At 37.6% G+C, this 17,563-nt stretch overlaps 1 protein-coding gene across 5 annotated transcripts in view; it reads right to left on the bottom strand.

The window, feature by feature from the left end:
* Positions 1-17,563, bottom strand: part of LOC150105106 (arginine-hydroxylase NDUFAF5, mitochondrial) — a 155,567-nt gene that overhangs the window by 106,730 nt on the left and 31,274 nt on the right. For 4 of the 5 annotated variants that reach the window (XM_090395492.1, XM_090395491.1, XM_090395490.1 and 1 more), the window contains exon 2: positions 15,198-15,238. The exons of the other annotated variant lie outside the window; for it this stretch is intronic. In XM_090395492.1, coding sequence (XP_090251618.1) covers positions 15,198-15,238 — 41 coding nt within the window. The remainder of the gene's footprint in view (positions 1-15,197; positions 15,239-17,563) is intronic. 5 annotated transcript variants of the gene reach the window in all.

Consider the following 17,563-nt stretch of genomic DNA (forward strand, 5'->3'; position numbering starts at 1 on the left):
CACCGCATCTTGTATATTATCATTCCACCACCAACCCTCCTCCTGTTCTCTAATCTTTCCGGATGTTTCACCAAGCACCTCAATTGCACAGCTTAGAATTACATTTGAATTATGTCTCCACCAGTCTTGTACACTTTCTAGTCCATCTGAAATCCTCTCTAATACCTTCTCCATAAAACGGTTCCTCATTTAAGCAAAACCACTTAATTTTCTTCCTCCCATGGCTTCCAAAGGTTCTTATCTTTGACTTTATTTTAAAGTCTGCACACAGCAGCCAGTGTTGCTGTGCCACCTGATCTGTTGAGATTACCTTACAATTTGTTACTGCCTTAAGATGTTTTCTTCTAGTCAAAATGTAGTCAATCTGCGAACTATTGTTGCCACTTCTAAATGTTATCAATTGCTCTTCCCTCTTACAGAAAAAGGAGTTCACAATTGCCAGATCAAACGCTACTGCAAAGTCCAAAATCCTCTCTCCTTCCTGGTTCATCATTTCCACTCCATGGCCACTATGCACCCTTTCAGTCCCTATTCTGTCTCCCTATGTGTCCGTTCAAGTCTCCTCCAACAATCACCATCTTGTTTTCTTCCAGTTCCCTCATTTCTTCATCTAGCATGTTCCAGAATTCATCTTTCTCTTCTGCTGTACAGCCAACTTGTGGGGCGTATACACATAAAATGATCAGTTGTTCTTCTCAAAGACCCAGTTTCATTCACATGATCCTGTTGTTCCTCCTACCCCACTTCCAGTACGTCGTCCTTCATTCCGCCACACACCACAATTTCGATACCATTTCTTCCGTCTTTATTTGCTCCAGAGTAGAACAATTTATACCCGTCTCCTAGTTCCTTCGCCTTTTCCCCCTTCCACCTTGTCTCCTGCATGCATAAAATGTCCAACTTCCTCTTCATGTCTGCCACCTCTCTTCCCCTTCCAGTCATGCTTCCAACATTCAACGTTCCCACTCGCAACATTCTCTCCACTTGCTGGGCTCACTCCTTTAACCGCACCTGCCCTTGATGCAGTAGCACTCGTCCACTTCTCGCAGCTGTAGGGAGATATGCCTGCGCGTCACTTAAGGGGTATTTCCTATATTTCCTGAACAGCTAGTAATGTTACTAGATGTGGTCTTTGTGTTCAGAGATTCTGATGTTTGTTGTCTTCTGTTTTGTCAATCACTGTAAGCTAGATCAGTCAATGTTTCTTAATCTTTGTGAGATTAAAGAACCTCATATAAAAATATTTCTTTTTTTGTGAAACCCCTATGAAAACTTTCTTAAAAAATTATTGGAAGGAATTATGAAATGTTACATGCAAAAATATTTTAATCAAGAAAACATGATGCATAATATTAAAAATAAAAGAGTAACATAACTGTTCTAGAAATAAGTCAATTTAATAACCTACATTTAGATTATTAAGAACAAGCAGAGCTACTAGAGAGGGGTATTCCAATATCGCCAAGCATTTTCAATGCACATTTACAATGAGCAATGGACAAAATGAAGGAAGATGCAAAAGGAATATCAATACACAGGATGAGAAAAAACAATCATTGATTTGCAGATGACATTGTTATTATTGAAGAAGACAAAAGAGAACTACAAAAAACATTGAAATCGTCAAATGAGGAAGGGAAGAGATTTGGGCTTGTTATGAACTTGAAAAAAACAAAGACAATAGTATTTGGTGAGAAGAACATGAAACAAAAGATACAAGTGGATAGAACTGATATAGAAAATGTATAACAACTCACATATTTGGGAAGTAAAACGACACATGACTTGGACTGTAAAAAAGAAATAAAGATCAGGATTGTAAAGGGAAGAAAAAATCTGAAGGCCATGGATAAAATCTGGAAAAGTAAAGCGATCAGCCTGCAAATGAAATTAAGAGTACTAGAAACATGATTCTTTAGTTTAGTGGTGTACTGTATGGATCTGAAAAGAGGGTAATAAATAAGGAATCAAGAAAAAGAATTTTAGCATTTGAAAGAACTTGTTACAGGAAGATCTAAGAATAGGATGCGTACAGAAAATCACAAATGAAGAACTCTATCAGAAGATACAACTAAAGAAGAATTTAATGCCGAAGATTATACAAAGGAAGCTGCAATTGTTTGGACACATCTGCAGAATGAGTGAGGATTGGAAAATAAAGACATTCCTGTGTGGTATGGATTGAGTTGACAGTGAATCTCTACTTTGCAATGAGCAACATGGGTTTACAATGGGAAGGTCATGTTTTAGCAACATGCTCATATTCTATCCCCTCTGTCCAAAAAGAAACCAAACTTTTGATACAAAATAAAACACAGGCCAATCATTTATTTCAATCAATATACTCTCCCTCAGCTTCAATACATTAATTAATTCATTAATTAATGTCAATTAATTTGTTAATTGAATTTTTTGTATCGGTTTTTGGGATACTGTTGAGGGTCTTAGTTACTACCACTTGAACTTTTTCAGTGGTGTCGTATCGCTTTCCTTTCATCAGCAAATGAAGTCAGGGGAAGAGAAAAGTCATAGGGTGCTAAATCAGGTGAATACGGTGAGTGATCCAACACATAAACTTGGTTTTTGCTCAAACTGTCTCACAATGTTCGAACGATGAGATGGTGCATTATCATGCAAAAGTGACCAGCTGCCTGCATCATGATATTCATGCCGTACACGACGAATTCTTGCTATCAATCGCTTCAAAACTTTGAGATAAAACTCGCCATTGATGGTCTGGCCAGGCGGAACGAATTCATTGTGGATAATGCCATTGGAATTGTAGAAACAAATCACCAATGTCTTTACTTTTCACTTCTCCAAGCAACTTTTTTTCGGATGCCCCTCTTCTGGTGGTCTCCACTCAGCACTGCGCTTTGTTTCAGGCTCATACTCAAAAGACCATGTTTCGTCACCAGTAACGATCGTTTCTGGTGATGAAGATGTCCTTATGAACAGTTTTAATGATATCATTGCAGTGTTCAATTCGATACATTTTTTGGTCGTCAGTCAACTTCTGGGGAACAAATCGCGAATTCAATTTATGAAGGCCCAAACTCTTGGTCAAAATGTTGTGCACAGTTGATTTTGGAATCCCCAATTCATCTTCAATCAATCTCACGGATGATTTTGGGTTTTCTTTGATGAAATCGCACACTTTTTGAATGTTAACTTTGCTCAGTCCAGTTTTTGGATGACCTGGCTTTTCGTCGTCCTCAAGCATCTCATGACCACTTTGAAATCACTTAAACCACTCGTAAACTTGAGTACGGGATAAGCATTCATCACCATATGCTTTTTGAAGCATTTGATATGTTTCTGTAAAATGTTTACCAAGTTGAACACAAAAGTCATTCGCAGCTCTCTGTTTGAAACTCATTTTCCAACCGTTCATCAAAACACACTGACACTCTTGGCACTATAACTCGGCTTCTAATGAAACAAATGACATAAACAGTTGGCACAACACTAATGAAGGTTGCCACTTTCGACAACAAAAAGATACAACAGGTGGCACCACTAGTTTCTTCTCTATTTTTGAAAAGTTCGGTTTTTTTTTGGACAGAGGGTGTATAATAAACCATTGAACTGGACAAGGTGGATGGATACACGATACTTTTGAATTTTGCTAAGGCTTTTGACAGAATACAGCATGATAGACTGTTGCATAAATTGGAGAATATGGGTTTGAGTTATAGAATATTAGCATGGATAAGAGGATGGCTGACTGACAGATATCAAAAAGTGGTATATGGAGGATGTGAGTCTGCAAGCTTTAAGGTAACCAGTAGTGTACCACAGGAATCAGTGCTTGGTCCACTGTTTTTCAATCTGTACATTAATGATATCACGAAAGAAGTGACATACAGCTATTTGCTGATGATGCGAAGATAGGTAGCATAATTAGAAATACTGCTAATATGCAGTCATCATCATCAACCATGGGTCCAACGCCCATAGGTGTCTGATGCCATCTTGATATGATTCTTCCATTGCATTCTATTTTGTGCAAGATGACTCAGTTTGTGTATAGAGTTTCTGCATCATTTGACAATGTCATCAACCCCATTCTCTATTTGGTGTTCCTTTTTTGTTCTTTCCTTCAATCATCCCAAACAGCAGCATTTTTATTTTCCTCTCATCGTTCATTCTACATATATGGCCAAAGAGATGTAGTTTCCTTTTGATTATTTTCTGGATCAGGTTTTCTTTTGGTTGTATTCGTCTGTAGATTTCCTCATTGTTCACTTTCTGGATCCAGCTTATTCTCAAGATCTTTCTATAGCACTTCATCTCAAATGCTAATATCCTCCTTTCAGATTCTCTCAGGAGTACCCAGGCCTCGAATCCATAGAGCCTGCTGAAGATACAGGTTTCTACAATGCGCAGTTTAGTTTGCATCTTTATAGCTCAGCTCTTCCATATTTTGTCCTTGACGTTTAAAACAGTTGTTGCTCTGGCTATTCTAATTTTTATCTCTTTTTTGAGATCCAAGATATATGAAGTGCTCTACATTTTCCAGTTGAAATCTGTCTATCATAACTCTGTTCAGTAACTCCTGTTGTCCAAATATCATTGTTTTAGTTTTTCAAAGTTGATATTTAGTCCGTATCTTTTTTCCTTTATAGTGTTTGTAATGTCTGTTCCAGCCTTGCTGCATCTTCTTCAATCAGGACGATGTCATCTGCAAAGCAGAGGTAGTTTATTCTCATGCCATTTATTGAAATGCCTCCACCTTCTTCTTCAATGTTATCTAGTGTTCTTCCCAGATGTGTGATGAAGATGTTGCTGATATTGGATGCCGTTGTCTTGTGCCTTGACTAGTGGCAAACCAACCTCCAGTCGCACCTGCTATCCTGATTTTGGCTTGTGCTTGGCTGTTTATATCTTTCAGCAGAGGGATCAATTTATTGTCCACGCCATAGGATTCCAAGACAGCCCATGTTATATTTTGGTCAATATTATCAAATGCTTTTTGGATGTCCACGAAACAACTGTATATCTTTTTGTTCTTTCTTCGAGCTTTTTCTGCTATTAGTCTTAGTGCGAGTATTTGTTGCACTGTACTTCGATCTTTTCGAAATAAGGTTCTCATCATGAAGATGTGCCTCCATATGACCCTTCAGGTGTTCTGTTAGTAGTTTCATCAGCACTTTGCCAAGATCTCATTAATGCAATAGTTCTGTAATTGGTGCATTCTAAAGCATACCTTTCTTACGAAGAACAACCAAGACCGATTTTTTCCACTCTTCGGGGGGCATATCCTGATCTCCATATTTCATTACACAGCTTATGCATTTCCTTTACAACTGATTCTCTCCCATATTTTAGCATCTCATCTATTATGTCATCTCCAGGACTCTTGTTGTTGTTCTTGATAAGGTTATATGTTTTTAGCCTTATTCACCTCCTCTTCTAAGATGTCGTTTTCAAAGATCTCTGCTGGTGGAGAGATTGCTTTTAGTTTGTTGATTACTTCTGTTGTAGTATTATTTCGTTGATTTTGATATAGTTCGCTGCAATATCTTGTCCATCTGTGTATGATTTCTGTCTTGTCCATCAATACTTTACCATCTTCATCTCTGACTGCTACTGATCTTGTTTGCCACTTCCTATTGACAATTCTTATAAGTTTGTAGACCTCTCTAGTTTTCTGTTCTCCATAGTACTGTTCAATGTCTTTGCACTGGTCCTCCAACCATTTGGCTTTATCAGATCTTGCTGCTTTCTGTACTTCATTGCATTTTTGACAGTATAATTCATCTCCTGCCTCTGAATTCTCTCTTTTAAGTTTCAGTTCTCTTTTCCCTTGTACCAATTTTAGGGTTTCCTGAGTTATCCACTTCTTGTTGATCTTTTCTCTTTCAGGCATTACTTCCTCTACTGCTTTTTTTAGCTTTGTAGTCAGTCGTTCTGCTCTCATATTTATATTTTGTTTTTCACTTGGGGTCTTAGTTTCTGATGTTCTGATATGCTGTTCTTAGCCTGTCTGCATTTAGTTTTGAGATGTCTCTAGCTTTTTGGAACTCTCCTTTGTACTTCGGATTCAGTTTTAGTCTTATATTCACAATCGTTAAGCTGTGGTCCGAATCAATATCAGCTCCTTGGAATGATCTGCACTGTTCAACTGAGATTCTCCATTTCTGGTCTATTAATATCAGGCGGATCATATTCCTCTGTTTGCCATCGAAGGAGCACCATGTCCATTTACGACAATCTTTTTGTTGGAATTTGGTATTGCAAATCATTATCCATGGCAAATTCCAGAAGCATCTCTCCACTTCATTTCTTTGTGTTCTCCATATCCAAATTTCCCCATAATCTTTTCCCATCCTGTATTATTTTTGCCAATCATCTTTGCATTCCAGTCTCCTCCAATGATGAGTATATCCTGCTTTGGCACCTCATCAATTTCTAGATGTATATCCCTGAAAATCTCTCAATGTTTTCATCTGCACTTTCTGCAGTGGGTGCATATATTTGAATGGTCGTGATATTAAATGGTTGGGCACTGAATCTTGCAACCATTATTCTTTCAATAACTGGTTTGTATCCTATCATTGCCTGACAGGCCTTGTTACTTAGCAGGAAACCTATGCCTGCTTCATGCATACTTTCATTTCCTGACCAGAGAACTCTTTCACCATTTGATTCTCCTGACAACGTCCATCTCATTTCTGAAATACCCAATATATCACATCTGTATTTCTTCATTTCTTCTTGAAGCAACTGCAATTTTCCACTTGGCCAGAGTGTACGGACATTCCATGTACCAATTGATATTCCATCCTTTACAGGACTGAGTTTGTTTTTTTTTTGTCTTTGTTTTCAGTAACTGATTTTTTGATTCAATCCTGATTACTCCATTGCAGATGCAGACCTTGTTTGACCGGGCGATGTCCAAGCCAGCACTAGTCTTTTCTCTTGTTCTTTGGCATCAGATTTCAATCATGTTTTCTTTTTACTGTCAGCACATTGACACTTATATGACAAACACTTAGTCTTTCTTGAAAAGCTTGGGAGAGAATCAAGAAGGAGCATATAGATTTAGGCTTAGGGTGGCCTAAGCTCGGCTTGACGCAGTACCGTCATTAGACTTCTGTGGCATTTTACAGAGTTACTGGAGTTGTTCACTAACCCACCACATCCTATTAATATTGCCGCTTCTTGTCCGAGACTGCTTATTGGCTATTCACAGGTAGGCACCATCTCTGGTGGCCATTCCCTGATCCACAACCTGGAGACCCATCCGGTGGCATGTCGCTTTGCCTCTGGGGAAAAGACTCCAGACCGGATGATATGCAGTACTTGCAGAATAATTTGAATAGGCTGGAATTGTGGGCAAGGGAAAATAGATGTCAGTAAATGTAAAGTCATTCACTTTGGCATGATTAGATATCCCATGTCATATTATATTGTGGGATTGTGCTAGAAGAAACTGATGAGGCTAGGGAACTTAGAGTGTTAGTAAATTGGAAGTTGAAGTTCAGGGGCCATGTAGCAAAGATTGCAAATACAACTCAAAAGATAATTGCAATGCTGAAATGAACATTCACATGTAAAGATAAGGATATCATTTTGCCTCTTTACAAGCCTTTATAAAACCTCAATTGGACTATTGTGTGCAGGTCTGGTCTCCTGGTTTCTATTGTGATTCTGATATGGTGGAGAGAGCACTCTCCTTTGTGCTCTCTCCACTATATCAGAATCAGAATTTTGATTTGATATCAGGATTGCAGAATACTGATTTATAAGGAGAAAGAGGGGGGTGATATGATTGAGACTTACAAACTTCTGAAAGGTTTATACAGGATTTCAGCTGATGGAATTTTTCAATTTATGGAAGGTGGGAAAAGGACAAGAGGGTATCCTTGAAAGTTGAGAATGAATGTCGCTAAGAAAAGAGGGGGGGGGGTGAGAGCTAGATTTTTCTCTCATAGGGTGGAACATGACTGGAATCGATTGCCAGTGGTTGTTGTGAATGCAAGCAGTGTGAATGAATTCAAGAATAAGTATGATAACTGATGCATGTAGTATGTGGCCTCCCTCAATGAGTCCCTGACTCCCTGGAGGTCTCTCTTAATAATAATTTCTAATAGCCAGTTCTTTATTGAAGTTTGCCCTTCATAGACATCCTGACAGATCCTACACTCCATTTAAAGGAAACCTACAAAAAGGCAAACGGTAAACATATGTCCCAAACAGTCATGCCACTACATGTCCCCTGCCAACAACAACATGGCATTATAAAAATTTTGGTCAACAATGCAAAACTGATTTGCCACAGTTGTTACCTAATAAAAAACAACTCCATACATATCTATCACACTTTATTTAGAATACATCTATTATCATCCCATATGTTCATTTGCATCTCTGAAAAGGTGGCAAAAATCCTGAAAAAAATACTATCTAATGAAAACTTTTAGACAACACAGAAAAACTGGCACTCTTATCTGCTCTAGTAAAAATCAGTTCCAATACCAATTCGAATACCAAGATTTGCTTACCAAGCGCACTGCACTCTAATCACAGCCATACAATATATAAAGAGGTATAAACAAGGAAGAATAATTATGGAACGATAACTTTCATGAATGCTCATGTCAAGTATTATTATTATTATTACCCCAAGACTTCATGGAGTCAAAGACTCATCTGGGAGGTCCTTTTATCACACACACACACAGCTCATCATACCATGTCTTAAACACACTCAAACTGATTGCAGACACCACACTCTCAGGCAAGGCATTCCAATCATTTACAACTCTGCACAAAAAAAGCTTGCTTCTCACTCCCGGACTCACACCCTCTTTATACAGTTTCAGGGATGACCTCTGGTTCTCCCACTATTTTCTGTAGAACTTTTCCAGCATTGATCCTATAACAACCCCAGACTAACTTGTAGATCTCTATCATATCTCTCTTCTTCCTCCTGTCCACTAGACTCAGCAAATTACATCTTCTCAATCTTTCCTCATACTCGACATTCAAGAGGTTAGAAATTACCTTAGTCAGTCGCATTTGGACCCTTTCCAACATCTCTTCATCCTTCTGAAAACCAGGCGCCCAAATCTGGGCACAATAGTCCATGTGTGGCCTATCAAAGTTTTTATACGATGGAACAAGAATCTTCCTACTTCTACAAGTCAGTGTCCTCTGCATCATTCCAAGAAGCCTTTGTGTTGCCTTCACAATTTTGGCTATGTGTCCCCTAAATTTCAGATCCTTATCCACTATCATCCCGAGATCTCTTATTTCCTCCACCCCAATAATATATCCTCACCAAGCATAAATTCTGCATCCCATCTTTGTTTTCCAAATTTTAAAACCTTACATTTTGCAACATTGAACTCACATCCCCATTTCCCTGCCCAATCACTCAATTTATTCAAGTCTTCTTGTAAGGCTACAACATCGTCTCCACTCCCCACGGCCCGAAGAAGAAATAGCTAAATTACTGAGTGACAACTTTGTAAGATATGTCATCTGGACAAAGATGATATAGTTCACATAATTTAAATGCCGTAACAAATATTATTATTATGGGCAACTCTAAAGTCCTTAGACTAATCGAGGGAGGCCCTAAACATCGCATCCACCACACCAACCCTACATCCATCCCCATGTGCTGCAACTTACTGATTAGAATTCCATGTGGTATCCTTTGCAAAGTCACAGATTTTCCAAATTTTAAAACCTTACATTTTGCAACATTGAACTCACATCCCCATTTCCGTGCCCAATCACTCAATTTATTCAAGTCTTCTTGTAAGGCTACAACATCCTCTCCACTCCCCACGGCCCGAAGAAGAAATAGTTAAATTACTGAGTGACAACTTTGTAAGATATGTCATCTGGACAAAGATGATATAGCTCACATAATTTAAATGCCGTAACAAATATTATTATTATTATGGGCAACTCTAAAGTCCTTAGACTAATCGAGGGAGGCCCTAAACATCGCATCCATCACACCAACCCTACATCCATCCCCATGTGCTGCAACTTACTGATTAGAATTCCATGTGGTATCCTTTGCAAAGTCCAACAGTATCACTGTAAACCCATTACCCTTATCCAACTCAGCTGTCACTGTATTATAAAACATGAACAAGTTAATGAGGCATGACCTACCCTTCACAAAACCATACTGCTTCCCATACAGTATCCCATTTCCATTTATTCATTCCTGTATTTTGCTCTTGACCAACGTCTCCAACACTTTGACAGCAACTCCTGATATGCTGATTGGTCAGTAATTTGCTACACCAGTCTTGGATTCTCCTTTATGCAATGGAACTAATTTTCCCCTCTTTCCACCACCTCAGGACTAAATTGAACAATATGGTCAAGGACACTGACAATTTCCACATCGCTTCACATAAAACTCGAGCTGGTATACCATCCAACCACACAGCCGTATTCAATATGCTATGCACCTATATTTCATTTACCTGATTTCCCATATAAGTCTATGGCTCTCTCTTTCCTGCAATATCATCACCTGGATGATATACTCTTGCAAAGTTTTCACTAAGTAATTATACTATTTCGACTGATTCAGTTACCTCCCTACCATAGGCATTCATTAAAATCATTCTGCATATACATTCTTTCTTTTACTTGCAGCATATAGAAAGAACTGTTTGGGATTCTCTTTAGCCTGCATTGCTAACTTCCTTTCATAATCTGCTTTTGCCTTTCTTATCACAATAGTTACCCTTCTGGTAACTATTGTGTAGTAAGAGTACAAGGCCTGTGCCTTGTACTCTTCATGTGCCTACAGGTCACCTTTCTCCACAAATTCCCTCCACAATTGTTTCTTTTTTTTTTTCTTTTTTTTTTTGCACCTCCAGCTTAATGATGATATTCATCCAATTAACTTCCATTTGGTTTACTCTCCTGACTCTAGGTATGCAGTCACCCATTACCTCACTCAAACACTCCTTCTTTACAACTTCCCATGCACTATCAACATCCAGCCCTAGCAGTTTTACATGCCACGGCACCGATCCTAGCAATTTCCTAAGCTTTCATACTTATCCGCCCTGTAATTCCACATATACCTTGTCTTAACTTAAATTCCACACAAAAATTCATCGCCCAAGGTGGATAGACATGACAGAAATCAATGTAAGAATAGAGGTAAGTGAACAGAAGATACTTAAGGTATTATGAAATCTTAGTGTGAATACAGCCATGAGATTAAAAAGGTTGTTAAAAGTAGAATTCATACCCTAGTAATTTACTCACTTTCTGTAATAAGGTAACAATTGGAACAAGGAAATAGCTATACCATAATATTGCTGGATATTATGGTATAGCTATGTGATAGAATACTGCACTGAACAATGTGATAGGATACAATGTGATAGGATACTGCACTGAACTGTATTACATAAATGGAAGCAAATGGGGAAATGAATTTGACACAGATAAGACAGCAGTTAAGTGTGCTACTGAATTCTGTACTTAAGTGGGGGGGGGGGGAATCCACTTGTTTGTTGATGATACTAAACTGAAAAGGATAAAAGTTAATAAAGGTGATGTAGAGATCCTATACAATGATTTCAATAGAATGATAACGTGAACAAGGATAATGGTGTCAGTGTGTAATATACCAAAGTGTAAGTTATGCACTCTGGGATAAAAAGACGACCAACTGTGTATTACAATGGCACCGCAGGGGATTAATGAGACTGTGGATGGTGGTGGTGGTGGACAAGAAACTGAAGCTAACTGCAAAAGTGGACCAGTCAGGTTAAAAAAATCACACTTGGATGGAAAAAAAAAAAAAAAACAGTAAAAAAAATTAAGGCAAAGGAAGTGATTACCACTCTTTATGAGACACTGACATGACCACACAGAACTACAGTGTGCAGTATCGGTTGCCTGTGTTTCTTGGGGATGAGAAGTTGTGAAGAGGATCTAGAGGTGGGTGACCAAGTTACCGACAAGTCTGCGCTTTTGTCTCTGCTTTGGATATGCATATAATTTTTTGAAGAAAGATCCGTTTGCTCCACAGAAGTAAATGCAAGTAAAAAAGACTGTTCCTTGTTTGCTTCTGTCTTAAAAAAACTATCCTAATCTCAATAAATTTAGATGCATAAAACTACTTCAGACCATCAATGGCCAAGCATAATCAATTCTAAATGGTGCATTAGGACAAGACCTTTGCTTTTTGTGATTATTTTGTTTTATTTGTCTCAATTATTCATGTAATGCTTGTGGGTACATATTATAATCTGTGTGTTGTTTCCTGAAAATGACAATTTGACTTTGGCAATTAAAAAAAAAAAAAAGAAAATATATATTTTTTTTTTATTGTAGTTATATCATCTACATTATCATCATCTTAAAATATGAGTTGTTGGCATTATAAAGCTGTAACTGCATCATAAAATTATCAGTACAGTAATAAGCTTTCTTCTCTTTCTCACATAAAACTGTCTACAGATTAGATGACTGAGTAATTCTATACTGTAGATTTTTCACTTGGTTATAAATTAAATTAAAAATGCCATGAAATTATGTTCTTGTACCTGGTTAAATCCTTTAACCAGGTGTAAGCAAACAAGGTTTAAAGAAACTTCATGTGCAAATTTGGCTGTAGCATTGGCATGCCTGTTTAATAAGTCTTACAACAGCACAGATTCCAAGGGAGTAGAAGGAGCATAAAATTGTTCCACTGCATAAAGGTGGTGATAAGGCTGTAGCTTCAAATTATAGGCCAGTTTGTATATCTGGAGTTGTGGTGAAGGTACTGGAGAGATTGGTGAGAAGTAAGATACAGAAATGGGTTGATAACAGCAGTTTCTCTGTGGTTATCAGCATGGGTTTGTTAAGGGGAGATCATGTTTCACTAACTTGCTTATGTACTATAACAAGCATGTAACAAGGCACTATATACCTTGGATAGGGGGGATGCATGTACAGTGGTGTACTTAGATTTTAGAAAGGCTTTTGATAGACTGCCACATGACAAACTCTTAAATAAATAAAAACAGATGGGATTAGATAACAGACTTCTGAGTTGGATCAGTGACTGGCTGTCAGATAGGTATCAGAAAGTTGTATATGGGGGTGCAGTATCCCAAAAGAGAAAGGTTACTCACAACCGCAGGGTCAGTTTTGGGGCCATTGTTGTTCAATTTGTATGTTAATGATATTGGGATGAGTTTAACTAGTGATATGCAGCTGTTTGCAGATGATGCAAAACTGGGGAGAGCAATGCAGAGTCAAGCGGATGTTATAGCCTTACGAGAGGATTTGAATAGACTGCATGAATGGGCAGGTTAGTGGAACTGTTAGTTCAATGTTATAAAGCGTAAGATTTGAGATTTGGTAAGCAACGATGAGATGCAAAGCATACACTTGATGGCAAAACTTTAACGGAAGTAGAAGAGATGAGAAATCTAGGAGTAATGGTGGACAAGGACCTGAAATTCAGGGGCTACGTTGCACAAGTTGTGAAGATGTCACATTGGATAACTGATGCAGATGATGCAGAGGACCCTGACATGCAAAAATAGAGAGGTCATGATACCATTGTATAAGACCTTGATCAGGCCTCATATGGATTATTGTGCATATATTTGGTCGTCTGGTTTTCATGCTGATGAGGATATGTTAGAAAGAGTCCAGAGAAGATTCACAAAGGTGGTCAGTGATCTTTGGATGTGGAGTATGAGAACAGATTGAGAGAATGCAAGTTGCAGAGCCTCATGAATAGAAGGAAGTGGGGGAGGATATGATTGAGACATATAAGCTAGTCAGGGGTTGTTATTGCATTTATATGGAGGGGATTTTTCATAGAATGGGAGAGGGGGGGGGGGGCTAGGACAAGGGATCATCTGAAAACTGTATAAGGAGGGTGTGAGCAGAGAAGTGAGGAGTAGGTTCTTTGCATGGAGAGTGGTTGGTAAGTGGAATGCATTGCCTAATGTGTTGTGGGTGTAGACACACTGAATCAGCTTAAGGCATGGTTGGATGAGCATTATGTACAATAGTGTGTACCTCCCACAACGAGTCTCTGACTTCATGGAGATCAAATATTAATAATGATAAACTTTGTTTGCTTACACTTGAATAAAGGATTAAACATGAAAAAAATTTCTTGGCATTTTTAATTGCTTCATCAGTTGAAGTCCAGAGGACAAATAGCTAAAGTAGCCAAGGTAGCCCAGGATGACTTGGGAAGCAGAGGTAAGAAATTTATCATTTCCTTATATAGCCTTGATAAGATTATATTTACATTGAATATATCACTGAAGCAATTCCCCATTCCATTTTAAATTCTCAACCCTTATCTAAGCCTTGGTTTTACCAAAAAGTGTGCTCAGGCTGTATAGGTGGACATATTGCAATTGACTTTTATCAAAATCTCCATATTTTTTTCATTTTTTTTTTATGTAGCTTCTGCTTATAAAAAGTTTTTGTAAACCTATAATATAGTTGTACCATGAGTGGGCCAATCTTCCTTTATTGTTTATACCAAAGCATGAAATATCAGTAAACTATCAGAACATCAAAAAGGTTAAAAGCATGAAATTTGCATCTCGTCGAAACAGTAGTCATACCTTCTGGTATCTTGCTAGAGCTAAGCAGTAACTTTTGTACATCCATGTTTGTACAACCAGAAAAAATCAATTGCTTGGCATCATATTTTCCTGTAATTCTTACAAAGATGATCTTGCTAAGTGCCTTCCTATAATTTTATAGGAAGGCATTTAGAATTTTGTTCAAATTGGATAACAAAAAGTCTCCTGGTCCTGATGACATAATCTCCAATTGTACTTTGTGTTTGAGTTGATGCCAGTTCTGTGCTGCCTTTTCATTCTCTCATATTCTAGTGATATCTGTCCTGCAGCCAGGAAATTATTCCATATTCAACGCATTCTAAGAAGGGCAACAAATTTTTGACATCTGACATCACCCAAATTCTTAAAGTTCTTTCTCAACCCTATGCTTTCTTGAAGTTCACTCAACTAATAAACAATCAGCATTATAGATCCCACCACTGTAAATCAAAATGCTATGGAAAGGATTTGTCTAATGCATGAAGTATCACAACTTCACTTTATAAAGAACAGAATTTCAAAACTTTCCCTTTAGTTAGAAAGATAACAGAATGTTACTGTTACTCACATTGTTGAATAGAAAATTATAATAATGAGTCAAAAAAAAAATACCTTTTTATGTCAGACACACGATCGGCTATTCTGCTACCAATCTATAAAAAACAATATTATGCTTTATTCATGTTATTATTAAAAACACTTCCATGGATCAAAAGACTCAATATGATAGACTCATTCTAATGACATTATGGCAGTTATAGAACTTCTTAAATTCATTTATAGTTCTTGCATTCATGATACTCAGGAAATGAATTTCAATTCTCCCTCCATTCCCTGTGCAAAGAAACTACTGCTCTTCACACTTTTGGCAGAGTTTCTCATTTTGATCAGAGAGAATTTCTCTAAAGGGGGAAAAAAAAACCTCTCTGATCTCTGTCAGATTAGCTCTTCCCATCAAAGAAACCCTTTTATTTACTATGCTCTGTAATACTCAATCTATCCTTATAACTTGCATTCCACAGAAATTTATCTTTTAACTAAATATGTACCCTTTCTAGAACCATGAAAAGTAGGCAACAAAATTTGTTCAGTAATCCAGGTTCAACAAGGAAAGGATAATACTGTTTTACTTGCATGCATATTCACCATTTCCAGTAATCCCATGCCAGTGTCTTTAAACCTTTTTATTATTATTATTATCCAGGCCTCCATGGAGTCAAAGGTAATGTATCAAAGGTAATGCAATATATGCTTTGTAATGTATCCTTATCTACAACATCAACTATCAGTTCAAGAGCCTCTGTTACCTCTACTGTTTACAGTACAGCCTTGCAAACACTGTATGCAGCCTTCCATCTTTGAATTCCAAATGCGCAAAATCTAACATTTGGCTACATTGAACTAATTCCTTCAGTTATCCATTGATATTAGCAGTTGTTCAAATCCTCCTGAAAGGCCACTATATCTGCTACATTTCTGAGGACTCTCTCTCTCTAGATTTGTATCATCAGAAAAACAACCAAACACCTCCTCCTAGACCATTTATAATATCACTTATATACAGGGTGTTGTATAAGTCTCACAATATTTCAATAATTCATAAAAATCAGAAAAATTGGTATATTAGAGTGTGATTTGCACAAAAATGAATAGCGAGGGGGGTTGTTTTTTGACAGAAAGAAAAAAATTTTGTTCAAATTTTCATTGATAGAGGGTGCTATACCGCATGCCTCATTTGCAAATACATGCAAACATGAGTTCTATAAAACACAGGCTGCCCTGCTGGCAGCTAGTAATGAATCGTAAGTCACTGGGGTGAACAGAATTATTTTTATGAAAAGAAAAATTTGTTGCTGTGATGCTTACATTGGTGGATAAGGCACTGTTAGTGAAATTTTTTTATGTAAGTGGGGAATCAGTGGCAGAAGCTTTATAAAAGTTTTGAACATAGAAAAGAAAGGTTGAGGTCCTATCACTCTTGTCAGACTACAGTCTCTAATATGATGTTTCAAGGAAACTGGAAATTTGTCAGATTGCCCTCACACTGGCAGACTAGTATTATCTGAAACTACCAGTGTTGTGGTATCGCAAATGAATGCCCTAGTGGCACAATCAACAAGAGGTGTAAGCAATGCACAGGAAGAATCACAGGCATAGTAAAAACGTCCGTATTCTGCATCTTTCATGGGATGTGGAATAATATGGACATCCATACAAGTTGCAATCTCTTCACCAGCTGTTACCAAATGATACCACTAAGAGGGGGGAATTTGCACTGTGGGTTTTGACAAAAGTCGCAAAAGATCCACAATGGTTGTATAACATCTTCTGGACAGATGATGCGCATTTTTCGTAGCATGGGGGGCAGTTAATTCGCATACACAAATTTACATGGAATTAGAGAGAAATTAGCCAAAACACCAAACTAGTAGTATACTAGACAGGTTTCAAAGCAGTTTTAAATTATGGATCTAAGAGTTGGGTTAGAAATAAGGCATTTGATCAAAGACTAGAGATTACAGACATGAGAGTTCTGATAAAAATTAGGGGGGGTGAACTGATGATATCAATGGCATAATCATATTAAAAATGATAATATTAGAAAGGACCTTGACATTGTTAGTACTCAAGAATGTGTCAGCAGAGGTAATCTAAGGTGGTAGATTACCTCTGCTGACACATTAGATTACCTCTGTTGACACATTTTTGAAAGTGTCAGCAGAGGTAATTTAAGGTGGTAGGGTCACTTAAATAGATGGGTGAGGAAAGGTTAGCAGAACAGATGTTGATGTCAAAATGAGACCTAGAGGAAGATAAGGTCTAGGTGGATTGATTCAGTCATAAGTGTTAGATATGACAATATTGGAGTGCTCACAAGTAATAGACTAATTTGGATGAAAATTGTTGACATGAGGTTTATGTAAGCTTAATCATGTTATGCTGTCATAGTAACTTGAATATCCCTTGGGGGGGGGGTA

Source organism: Typopeltis vanoorti, chromosome 7 (assembly GCF_054136105.1).
Source record: "Typopeltis vanoorti isolate ZY-2024b chromosome 7, IOZ_Tvanoo_1.0, whole genome shotgun sequence".
Classification (NCBI taxonomy): domain Eukaryota; kingdom Metazoa; phylum Arthropoda; class Arachnida; order Uropygi; family Thelyphonidae; genus Typopeltis; species Typopeltis vanoorti.